The following is a 12,835-nucleotide window of genomic DNA, read 5'->3' on the forward strand; positions in this document are numbered from 1 at the left end:
AAATATGAAGAAATTGGCCCTTCTGCTGCCTGAAAGAGACATCCATACGTCTTAATCAACTTAAGAGTATCATTGACCCATCATTTCTAAAGCCTTCCCCAAAGAAAACCATGAATGGACATTTGTTTCTGCACATTATATATATATATAAAGAGTGGTGGTGATGTGAGACTTATGTTGATTCCTCATAAATTCCGCAGCAGTGGCTGTTTCCAGGGATGTCTGCATAATGCCAGTTAGCTGAGACAAGCCACCCTGCAGTCTGCTAGGGAGAAGCTGGATTTCCTTTTCTGGGATTATCAGGAAGCCTGCTGCTTCCTTAAGAGCCTTCTCAGAGTGAGGTTCAATGTTCGTGGAGTAAGAGAAATGGAAAGTGAAGACAGGACCTAGAAGTGAGCATCTGTGAATACCCATCTGAGATTAATCCACCCAGGTTGGTTGTTACTGATGTTTTTAATGATTGCCTGTGAACTCATGTCTTATAATTTTCAGGACCTGAGGCACCCTTAAGTTGATGACACACTTGTAACCTACTTCAATGCTTTTTCCGTCCTGAATCCTTGAATGAATGCTTAAAGGTGTTTGCTGCCTTCTTGTCTGTAGACTCTTCTTGCCCAGTATCACTTACCAGCTTAGCGCAAGGGGGTAACTCTCCCTCAGGAAGAAAGGGCGTCTGTGTGCCAGTGGTGCCAATCACCAGCACATTTTTCTTTAAATCAATGGAACACTGATGCCTCTTGAGCATGTCGAGTCCAAGAAGCATATCCATGGGCTGTTCCTCCAGAATAGAGAAAGAGCATGGCAAGAAGTCTCCTTCGATTTGAATCTGAGCTAAATGAACACGGCCGATAATTCTTTGTGTGCCCACTCCTTTTGCCACTCCAGCCCACCGTCGATCTACTAGTCTTATTATGTTACATCTCTCTGCGCAAGCTTGGCTCATAATGGTCATCTGGGCGCCGGAGTCAACAAAAGCCTTCAAAGGATGTCCATTCACTTTGCAGTTTATGTAGAGCATGGCCACTTGTCCAAAACTCTCGGGGGCCTCCTCCATTGCTATATTCATGTTTTCTTCTATGTTCTGCTGCCGGATCTCTTCTTCTATTCTGGCTTGAGCTTCCCTATCGAATGGGTCAGCAGTGTAGAGGCGAATCCTCTCTTGCTCTCTCAGGGCCCTTTCCCTCTGCTGCTCCATCAAGACCTGAGAAAATGTTTCAAGATTCCCGCTGAGCAGAGCTTCTGCCAAGGAAGGGTTGCGTTCCTTCAGCAGAGACAGATCGTGGGGATTGGACAGTAACATGCTACGGACTAAGGCAGGGTTGTTCAGATCTTGAGCAGATACCATCTTCTCTCCAGAGGCCAAGCCATGGGACTGATGAGCAGAAGGTACCCATGGTGGTGGTTGCTGCCACCGAGAGTTCGATGTCCCAGGCACTGCAATTCCATTGAAGTCCGTTCGAGGCTGATTCAGAGTACGTCCTGGAGGCCAGGGTCCCACATTTTCCTTCTGAAGTAGTACGATGACATCACCGTCTTTGAGGCCATAGGAGCCCAAGGAGCAGTCATCAGCCAGGAGTCTCTCCATGTAAATGATCTGCATCTCCTCAGCAGGGATTCTGGACTCTGTCTCACAAAGGACTCGGAAGTCATGGAGCTCAAAGTCAGGACTGACCTGGAGGGAGAAGGTTACCTCTGATAGGTCCCTCCGTACACAGTACACAGTGAGCAGCATGTCATGGGTCCAGCAGGGACAGATGGGCAGAGAGCATTGGGTGCTTCACTCACTGACTGGGTTGGTCTCTGTTGATGATGTGGTGGCTTCTGGTGACTTGGTGTGTTGCTTATTTACCTCCAAGGGAGGCTTAGCCACTTGCTGGTTAGGGGTGCCTCCCAGTCTCAGCGCCTGCTGCGGAGCCCCATGGATCTTGGAGGTAAATTGTTGAGTTCCTAAGTTCATTGGTGTGCGTGCTGTTTGGAACTTAGACTCCTATTTCTATGGAAACAAAATTCTTCAAAGACATCAGGTTCCAACGCCAACCTTCATACACTATTTTACACTGGATATGAAAAAATATAATTTCATCTCTTTTTAAGAAACATATTATAATTCACTTGATTCATCTTAGAAATGTATTTTATTCACTTTTACTAATTCCCCAAACAGTGAGGGCTTATTTCCTATCATGCTATTTGCATGTGAGGAAAGATACATCTGACTTGCTACCTACTGTTGAAGATCTGTTTCTAGAAAGGGATGAAAGAGAAGTGGAAAAATAGCAATATCAGAGAGAAATATGTTTACAAAGGCTTGCTCAGTTAGTGCCTTTAGTGCCATGAATAGAAGATTTTCCTTTAGGAAAAGTAGAAAATCTGTATATTGAATAATAACATTTTCCTGGTGAAAAGTGTTACAAACTACTCCAGACATAAGGAAGTACATAAAGACAACGACTCAATTTACTTTGGGATAAAATGAAACCATCAATGCAATGGAATTGTATATATAATTTTGGTGATAGCATACCAAACTACAGAAATTGTTGGTTTATTTATGAAAACTCTGACATAGGGTCAGTACAGTGGTATAGCACAGTGATTGTCCACCTGCCATGCCAGTATCCATTGTGGGTACTGGTTCCTGTCTGAGCTTCTTCATTTTGATCTAGCTTTTTGTTAATGGACTGTGAAAGTGGTGGAGGATGGCCCAAGGCCTTGGGCCCAAAAACCAATGTAGGAGACCCAAAAGAAGCTCCTGGCTTCCAGCTTCAGCTCAGTTCAGCTCTTGTTCTTGCAGCTGTTTTGAGACTGAACCAGTAGATGGACTATCTCTCTGTGTGGCCTTCTCTCTATATAAATGTCTTTTGAGTAAAAATAAATCTTTGAAGTAAAGAAAAATAAGAGAGGAAGTTGTAATGTAGATAGGAGTGAAAGGAGAAGAAAATAAGCAAAGGGGAAAAGAATACATGGGAGAATCAAGGTGGCGATTAGGGTAAGGAAACATTTAAATAGACTGAGAAACTTTAGCCAGTGTGATTATCAGAGAAGACACATCCCAGGAAACTGGAAAGGACAGAATGACATCAGAGGGGTACCTGGAGACTGACAGACACAGGAAAGCAACAAATACAATGGTGTGGTGTTGCAGTGACTAACACTCCAACAGCATCAAGCAAATGGCGATTTGAACTCCAGTAGCAGCCTAATCTCCACCAGCAACAAGGTGGGAAGCAACATTCACCAGGAGCTCAGGAGGTGGAGCCAGACAAAGAACTTGCTGTTCTGCTGGTCTGTTTGATTTGATCAGGAGCAGAGTCAAAGTGGCAGGACCCAGAAAGATGGTATAGGAACAGAGTGGAATTCACAACCCAGTACGCCTCCTAGAGCCAATTTGGAAGCCATTTTGTGTAAGGAGGCAAGCGCAGTGGGACAGGACTGTGCATCTACTGAGCTGGGCATGAACTTATTTCTGCCTCAGTGAACTGCAACAATATGGTGTCCTACAGGTTCCACCCAAGACAGGTCTGGGTAGCCCTCAGACCTGATGGCCAGCAGATCAAGAACTCTAGTAGTGGCACATCAGGTACAATTTTGTACAGTATGGAAAAATCTTTAAGACTTCAGGGACAACAGTGAGCTATGCATGTGCTGAGCTGGGAACAAACTCATTGAGCTCAGTGCATTGCACTAGTCCCACAGGGAAAATAATACCAACTTTGGCATCATAAAGGTCAAAATAGGTCCATGTGGCCCTCAGACCTAACAGCCAAAAGGTTATGGCAAGATCAGTACCACCAATAACCTAGCTATATAGGACAACTGGCGTCTCCCTATCCTGGAAACTGCTCCAACTGGAAATGGGATAAAATTTGTACAGACAATGGTGCAGCCTCAGCATGGTATCGCAGGAGGTGGAGATTGGTGAGCCAGGAGCTGGGGCTACAGAGACCATGGTGGAAATCTAACGTAAGAACCTAGACCTGGAACGTGTTGGAGGGAGTGACACAATTTAGTGTAAACAAAGAGCCATGTACCAACTGCAATAAGAAAAATCGAACTGTAGACCTGTGGGTGACAGAGCTTAGAAACCTGACCCAAGGAGAAAAATCTGATAACCAGATGTACAATGACCAAGAGCAAAAGAAGAGACAAAGGCACAATGAATATTACTGAAGAGTCCCCTGCAAAGGAGCAAAACCCTTTGCAAACCTCAGAGTTAATTGATGAATACATTGAGAAAATGTGAGATGTAGAATTCAACATACTGCTGTAAAACTTCTTATCTACAATGAGAAGCATGTAAAGCAGGCATTCAAGGAATTCAAGGAATATGTCACACTGGAAATGAATCAAATGAAAGCTGATATATCAGAAATGAAGAATACAGTGGAGCATACTGAAAGTACAGGGTTACAGGGCTGAGCCCCCAAAATAGAATGAAGGAGGCAGAAGGAAAAAAAATCTCAAAATTAGAAAACATTTCCTGTCACCAGGGGGAAACAAACAAAAAGCTGGAGGTAGAGTTGGATCAGGCCAAAAAAACAAAAACAAAAAACAAAAAAACAAAATAGTATTCAAGAATTGAAAGACCCTATTAAAAGACAAATACAAGAGTTATGAGAGTACCGGAAGGTGCAGAAAGAGAAGCTGGTTTTACAACTGTATTTAATGAAATAATAAAGGAAAATTTCCCTAATCTAGGGAAAGAATTAGGAAAGAACATCCAGGAGGGGCACAGAACTCCCAACAGGCTTGATCAAAAGCGATCTTCACCAAGACACATGATCATCAAACTCTCTTCAACTGAACATAAGGAAAAGCTCCTTAAATGTGCATGTGAAAATCAGCCGACATATAAAGGAATGCCAATTAAACTCACAGGAGATCTCTCACAGGAAACTCTGCAGGCAAGAAGAGAATGGAGTGACATATTCCAGATTCTAAAAGCGGCCCACTATAACACACGCAGCAAAACTTTCTTTTGTCTTGAAAATGAAATAAAATTCTTCCACAGTAAAGAAAAGTTAAAAGAATATGCCTCTTCCAAACCTGCCCTACAAATGATACTTAAAGATGTTCTCTTGACAGAGAAGAGGAATAGCACCTACCAAAACCAAAGGCAAATGTGAAGAACATCCCAGTAAAATGACAACAGAAGACTAAATCATGAACAACTAATTACTAAAATGACAGAACCAAATTACCACCTATTTGTATTAACCCTGAATGTAAATGACTTGAACTTATCAATCAAATGATAGATTAGTAGACTGGATTTTAAAAAGAAAACCCATCTATTTGTTGCCTACAGGAGACATATCTCACCAACAAAGATGAGTGGAAGCTGTATCTCATGGATTTTGATTTTTTTTTTTTTTTAGTTTCTTCTCTTCAAAGCACTTTCTTACTAAATTCTTCAGTGACTCATAGATCATACAGTAGCATCATTTTCTTCAAGGACATTATTGATTTTCTTTTTTGTTTCTTCAGTGACACATTAGTCATTTAGTAGCATGTTATTTAACTTTGTGGTGTTTTTAATTTCTTTTTTTCTTCCTTTTTTGTGACTTTTCATTTAAGGGGATAAACAACCACTGTGTAATGGAGACTCTCATATCTAACAGCATGTTATTTAACTTCATGGCATTCTAAATTTCTAATTTTCTTCCTGTTAAAAAACAAATGAAGAGCTTATCTTATTGAAAAAAAAGAGTACATGCAAATAATTTAAAGCAGATATTATTGATTTTTTTGACATTTTATTCACTTAATATAAAATGTTTCTGCAACAAATAGAGATGGCAGGAGAGCCTGATTTCAATAGTTTCAGGCGTTTTCAGTATTTCAGGGGACAAACTGTTGCTAGGATCTGAAAGTGCATGAGAGAACTAAAGCCAAGCAGTAGTGCTGATTAAGTAAAATGGGTAGCATATGTTTACTTAAAGGTGTAGCAAGGGTTGAAGAAACAGTGTATGAATAGCAGAAAGGGTCTTTAAAATGGAAAGACAGGATAGAAACTGGCTATTGCCCTACAGTGGTAACAAAAACAAACTTTTGTGATGACAGTTTTAGCATTGATTCAGTAGGAAAATTCACTGTAAATGCCACGTTTTGGGCCAGCAGTGCCACGCTGTGACCTAGCTACAGCCACCAACATCCATAGGCATACAACAACGGAATGGCTCTCAGGGAAAGAGTTAAGAGGTCTTTCCAGAAAAATTATGATTGGGTAGTTATTCTTGAGTATCGTTTATTTTTCACTGTATTTCACAAATTGTTTTCCATTGTGATAATCTCTCACATCTCCCTGCTATACACTTAGGGGCCAAAGGATATTGAAAATCCTCTTCCTGCCCCAACTCCCATTCATGTTTTTCTCTTTGTAAAGGTTTGCACCATTATGAAGAAAAGGATGTTCTACCAACCTTTTGGTTCCTTTTCCTCGTGTGTTTTTCTAGACTGTAAGATTGTGTGGCATGCAATGTTATAATTATAGTATTTTCAAAGATATTAGTGACTGTTAGAAATGTTCACTAAATATCCACTTTGCATGAAACATGTTGAACTCAATATAAACAATATTATATACAGTATGTATTTTTAAGGAAACTTAGAGTGTCAAAGAGGATACATTCACACAAAAATCACGATAGAAACTTGCAGAGTGCAGGAGAAATTAGTTGGTCTGGAGAATAAACATGGTGCTGATTTGGCTGGGAAGGCTTCCCGAAGACATAGGGCTTAGGTAATAAGGAGCCAGCCATGCACTGGTGGGCTGGGTAAAGGGGGGAAAAAGGCCGAGTGAGGGAAAAGGTGGCTCGTCTTAGCAATTATAATTGAAAAGCCTGAGCTTCAGGGTACGGAGGATTTTTATTTAAAATGTTAGAAAAACAGTTTAGCATCAAAATTCCCCCCTCAGGAATGCTCCTGTGTTATTTAGAATTATTTTTCAGTATCTCAGGGGAAATGGCACCTTGATCCAACAATATGAAGTTAGTGTCTTGTGTAGGTCTTACAGATTCATCAGAGATCAATAATGATTTCTCACGAAGCTGGAACCAATAGTGATACTGGATTCCTATGCAAAGCACCATGCTAAAGAACAGAATGAGAAGAAATAGGACTTGGATGCAGTATTCCTCCTTCACCCTCCTCCCCAGTAGTTTTGGACATTTTGTTCTTAACCAGAATATGTTTCGGAGATGATGGTAGGGTTTTGTTTTCCTTAAATAGAATGGATTTAAATATTATTCAATATCTTCATCGTATTTTCTTTTGGTAAGGCAAGCATTGAAGGCCCAAGTTAAAAAGAAAGTACAACTTACCAATGTTACCATTGCCTCAATATTGAACATAATTACACTTCACATGGTGTATTTTATTGCCCTGCTGTAATCTTTTTACTGTTGAGGACTGTTTGTGTTAATGTCATTTTTCTGGGAGCATACATTGAAAAGCAAAAAGCTCAAGGACTGGTCAGCTAGCTGTCACTATTTTATAGATTAGAGGATGTCAAGTTTAGCAAGAATCCTCCGAATTCTGTTGTGTGGCCACCCATCCAAGGCTTTAAACGCTGTTTCCAGACAACATGGAGATGTCATCTCTTAGAAATGTTAAGTACTTCTGTTTATACATTGATCCTTCTATTTTACTCAACACTGTTGATCAATCAAATACTGTGTGTGTAATTTTCTTAAATCAAAAATTAACTTTTAAAAACATGTCTGTTTCCTTAGTAAATTTGAAGATAACTGTAAGTACATATAAATGCTACTAAATGTAAATTTTTGTAATTTCATAAATCTTTATCACACAGTCTTGTGAGAAGTAGATGATCTGACTGATGCGAGTAACTGAAGGTTATTGCAGGTTTTTCTCAGAAAGTTCTTAAAGTATAATCTCTTCCTTTTCTTCCTTGGTAAGTACCATTTAAGAACATAATTGAATCTTTCTTTGATAAGTGAGACTCTGCAAGGTCTCCAGGCTATCACTCAGAAAATCAATTCTCATTGTGTAGCCTAAACATCCAGAAAATAGAACAGAGGGCACTAACTTCATACTCAACAAGCAAATAATCCCAAAGTTTTTTTAAATAAAAGCACAAAATATATTTTATAATTTGTCTTTTCTAAAATGTTAATGCAGCAAGAGGATCTAAATGATGAACAATTCCAATCAAGATAGAGTCAGTTGAGGCTTAAAAAGAGTATCTATTGTTTTAAAAAGCAAAACAAATAATCTTTTAAAAAAATAAGTATTAGTTTAAATGCCATTATTGTAGTTTGGTGTTGTGACACAGTTGGTTAAGCCATTGGTTGGATATCTGTATGCCACATCAGAGTGTTTGAATCCCATACTTCTAACCCAATGTCCTGCTAATATTCTTTGGAAACAGCAGATGGTGGCCCAAGTGGCCCAAGTTCCTACCACCCACAGGGAGTCTCAAATGAACTTCCAGATTCCTGATTTCATCCTGACCTGGTCCTGGCAGTGAGGACTTTTGGGGAATGAACCATCAGATTTTGCTCTCACACTCTTTTGTTTTCTCTCCCATTCTCCTGTCATTTTGCCAAATAAATACAACTTTTTATTTTTTGGAAAATGTCATTACATAGCATGTACAGTAGTTAAACCATGGTGAGAAAATTAAGTTGTACTTAACTGTGACTCCTTCCTTTAAGTATGTGCCTGATATTATGAGGTACAAAATACAAAAAAAATTTAATATTTGTTTTGATGTTTAAACACTATGATAGACTTATTAAATAAAAGTATAAGCAGATACTTAATTTAAGAATGTCAGGAGACCTCAGAATTATTCTGATGGTTTCTTTTTATTATTTCTTTTTATTTTTATGAGAGCGGAAAGAGCACATGAATAGAATATATACATGCATAAACACATCTGCATGCAAACATTTGAAGAGACAGAGAAAACCAACAAGTTGCAAATTATGTTTTTAATTTCTTTCAAAATGCAATTAAAATGTCCTTTCCTATAAGAAATATTTTCATGGTGCAGTTTATTGCTGCATTTAAAACATTAATTTCATGAACAGAATTTTAAGTTGTATATTGCGTGTTAAAATATGCCATAGTAATATGTGATAATACTTGTTGATGACTTTACTTTTTAGCCATTTGCAAAATAATACCTCTTGCATCTACATTACATATGTGCATGCACTTATTTTTAAGAACATTTATTATGATTTTGTGCTCCATGTGCCCTTTAAATGTTATAATCTTATTGAACAGATTGCTTGGGTCTACATCATTGTGCCTTGTCACTGAAAGCTTAAAGAGAATTTATAATATTTGAGAGAAAATTTTATAGTTTGTTAGTGCAATAAATGAAAAAGAAGATTAACATGATTCATGACCTTGTGAGTGGCATTTGCTTGTTTGCTGAAGTTCAATGTATCTTAGAAAATATTTATGTATCATTACTCTTGCTATGTGGATACTAACCTCAATACAAAAATAGTATTGATGGTAATAGGGCCTTGTATGTTGAAGTCAGCTTTGGTTCAGAAAAATCGTATTTGTTTTCATCTTTTGTTAAATTGTAGTCACCTGATTTAAAAAGTGGTGTCACTTTAGCATGGAAATATCAATGTGACCTGTTCATAACTTCAGATATGCTTTGATTCCTTCACCACAGATCCTTCTGTGACAATGCCAGTGCTATCAACTACATGAGTTTGTCATTGGATTTAGGCCATCATATTGTACCGTAAAAGTACAAGAATAGTTGAATTCCCTGGCATATATTATTACTAATAAATAAACAAATAATTCCTTCTTGTCACCTCAAGGTGCCTGCATTTTCTGAGGCAGTTGACAGGAAAGATTTCTAGTTCTGAATGTACTGTTTACCTCCATGAGCAATACCACAAATAAAGCTAAGCCAACGACAGAATCTTGCAGAAAATATTTGCAAACCAACAGCTTTATAAAATAAGCATTACACTTTCATTGTAGAAATCCTATCTGTATTTCATTAAAATATGAGACATGTTTGTGTGTGCATGTATATGTTTGTATGTGCATGTGTGTTTGTAAATATTTTCTAAAGTTCCCAGCACAGAATCTTAATATTGGTAAGCTACTAGAAACTTTTGAATCCCCCCCCCCAAAAAAAACCCAAAAACAAAATGAAACAGAAAACAAACACTGGCTTTGTCCACTTGGACAAAAGTCTATTTCAACAGTATGGCTGAAAGTGGACGTTGTGGTACAGCATGTTAAGCTGGCACTAAGAAAACATGCACCCCATAGTGTAGCACGGGATCCTGGTATTCCATGCTTCCATTCCCGATTCCTGTGATTTCATGTTGGAGTCAGCAAGTGGAGACAGCAAGTAATCCAAGTACTTGGGTTTCTGCCTTCCGTGTGGGAGACCTGGATGGAGTTCAACCCACTCCAGCTCTTTGTGGGGATGGACTCATAGGCAGAAGACCTTGATCTCTCTTTCCATCTATCGGGTGCTTTCAACCCCAGGCTAGTATGTACACATTCCATATTGGTTTGGCCATTGTAATCCCATGCCCTTTCCTCCCGGGAGGCAACAGATGGTGGCGCAAATGCTTGAGACCCTGCCACCCTTGTAGGAGATCCAGATGGCATTCTGGATTCCTGACTTCACTTTGGCCAGTCCCTTGATGATACAGACATTCACAGAGTAAATTAACATTTGGAAAATCTCTCTGTGTGTTTCTTTCAACATCTCCCTCTCCCCCATCTCCTGCCTTTCAAGTGAATGAAAAGCAAACATTTCAAAGAATTTTCAGAAAGCTGTCTCACTAAAATCCTGGAGTCGTATTTCACTACTGCAGCGAAGGTTTGTTACAAATATTTGTTTTTCATGTAGCTGTAATCTAGTTATGATTCCTACAACTTTCTGCTCTTTGTCCTCTTCTGTAAATTCAGTTCCAATAGAAAATCAGTGTAGAGCAGCATCATTGGTGGTGTTTAGGACTGGTCCCATTCATACATAATGGGTATGTTATGGATTAGTGACTATTTATATGATTAAGTGCTTTGCCATTTACAGACAAGCTCTTTTTTCATTTTAAAATAATGATTGCATGGTTGATCAAGTTGGGAAGGATCGCTCAGAAACCTTTGAATAATTCCTCAGTTAATATTTGACATTCATTTCCTATGATTGAAACAATGAAGTAGGAGCTCTGAGGACAAAAGGATGAATAGAACTGTGGGAAAAAGAGTATGCATTAATATTTTCCTTTAAAAATATATTTATTTGGGGCCCGGCGGCGTGGCCTAGCAGCTAAAGTCCTTGCCTTGAAAGCCCCGGGATCCCATATGGGCACCGGTTCTAATCCTGGCAGCTTCACTTCCCATCCAGCTCCCTGCTTGTGGCCTGGGAAAGCAGTCGAGGATGGCCCAATGCATTGGGACCCTGCACCCGCGTGGGAGACCCGGAAGAGGTTCCAGGTTCCTGGCTTCGGATCGGCGCGCATCGGCCCGTTGCGGCTCACTTGGGGAGTGAATCATCGGATGGAAGATCTTCCTCTCTGTCTCTCCTCCTCTGTGTATATCTGGCTGTAATAAAATGAATAAATCTTTAAAAAAAAAAGAAAAAATATATATATATATATTTATTTAAGATGCCGAGTTATCACAGAGGGAGAAGCAAAGAGAGTTCTTCCATCCTCTGGTTCACTCACGAGGTAACCACAGCACCCAGAGATGGGCCAGACCAAATCTTGAATCTAAGAGCTTCTGGGCTTGTCAGATTGATGCAGGCCCAAACAGTTGGGCCATCCTCTGCTGCATTCCCCGGAGCATTAACAGGGAGCTGCATCAGAAGTGGGACGGCCAGGACTGAAACCATCATGTATAAGGGATGCCCAGGCTGTAGGACCAGCTTAATGTGTTACACCAGAACACAAACTCCGTAGTTTAACCTTTTCAAAAAGCAGTCTCTCCCATCCAGACATAAACAGAATTACATGTGTTCGTTTGTATTTTTTTTTTTTTTTGCAGGCTGATGTTAGGAATTTATTATTATTTTTTTATTTTTTTCCCATTAATTACAATGTATTACGTAACACAATTTCATAGGTACTGGGATTCTCCCCCCTTCACCTCAAACCCTCCCCCCCACGGTGGATTCTTCCATCCTGATGCATAGCCACAGCTCAAGTTCCGCTGGGATTCCCTCATTGCAAGCATATACCATACATAGAGTCCAGCATCCCATTGTCCAAATTCAATGACCTCTATAGGGAGGTCCTCTCAGGTCCGAAGGCAGAGCCAGCAGAGTGTCATCCCGATCAACTAGAAGCTCCAATATATCATCAGCAAAATTCCAGGTATGATGAGGCTGGTGCAGAGTCCACTGACTGATATAGACCATCATAGCGTCTCCCCTTGTCCAGCATTTCACTGCCAACATATAACTGAAGTGGTTGATTGATCTATTCCATCTTTCGTCTTTTCTTGGTTGATGTTCTGATTCCTCCATTATGATTAAGGGAGTTGTTAGGAATTTATTATTGAAAAGCCTGAAGATAGTAAAGCACAGCCAGGAAAATAAAGAATAGAAGGAGAGCCTTAGAAGAGTCCAAATTGCCTCATGCCAGATAACTTCCTTATATTGTGCTGAACAGTTCCAGAATGGATTGTTCACTTTTTGTTGGTTCTGCCAACTCTAATGATGAATAATCCTGTTTTTTTTAGAAAGCTATTTTTTTTCTTATAAGCCCAGGTATGCCTCCTAATTACATTTAGCTGTAGACCTATTGTAACCCCTGATCTTATCAAGAATCCCAGTACTTAGTAGCTTAAAGCAGCAACCATGTTTATCATC

The 12,835-nt window shown here is 39.5% G+C and overlaps 2 protein-coding genes across 3 annotated transcripts in view; one reads left to right on the forward strand and one right to left on the reverse strand.

Moving 5' to 3' along the window:
• The window catches only part of PDGFD (platelet derived growth factor D), a 230,184-nt gene that overhangs the window by 104,833 nt on the left and 112,516 nt on the right, over nt 1-12,835 (forward strand). The window lies entirely within an intron of this gene.
• DDI1 (DNA damage inducible 1 homolog 1) lies at nt 435-1,976 on the reverse strand. The gene has a single exon (XM_012926957.3). It carries the CDS (start codon nt 1,730-1,732, stop codon nt 536-538), a length of 1,197 nt encoding a protein of 398 aa, XP_012782411.2. The 5' UTR covers nt 1,733-1,976; the 3' UTR covers nt 435-535.

The sequence above is a fragment of the Ochotona princeps genome, chromosome 4, assembly GCF_030435755.1.
Source record: "Ochotona princeps isolate mOchPri1 chromosome 4, mOchPri1.hap1, whole genome shotgun sequence".
In the NCBI taxonomy this organism is placed as follows: Eukaryota; Metazoa; Chordata; class Mammalia; order Lagomorpha; family Ochotonidae; genus Ochotona; species Ochotona princeps.

Excerpts from the sequence above, each read along its gene's own strand:
- DDI1 (XM_012926957.3), bottom strand. The coding sequence starts at position 1,732 with ATGCTGCTCACTGTGTACTGTGTACGGAGGGACCTATCAGAGGTAACC.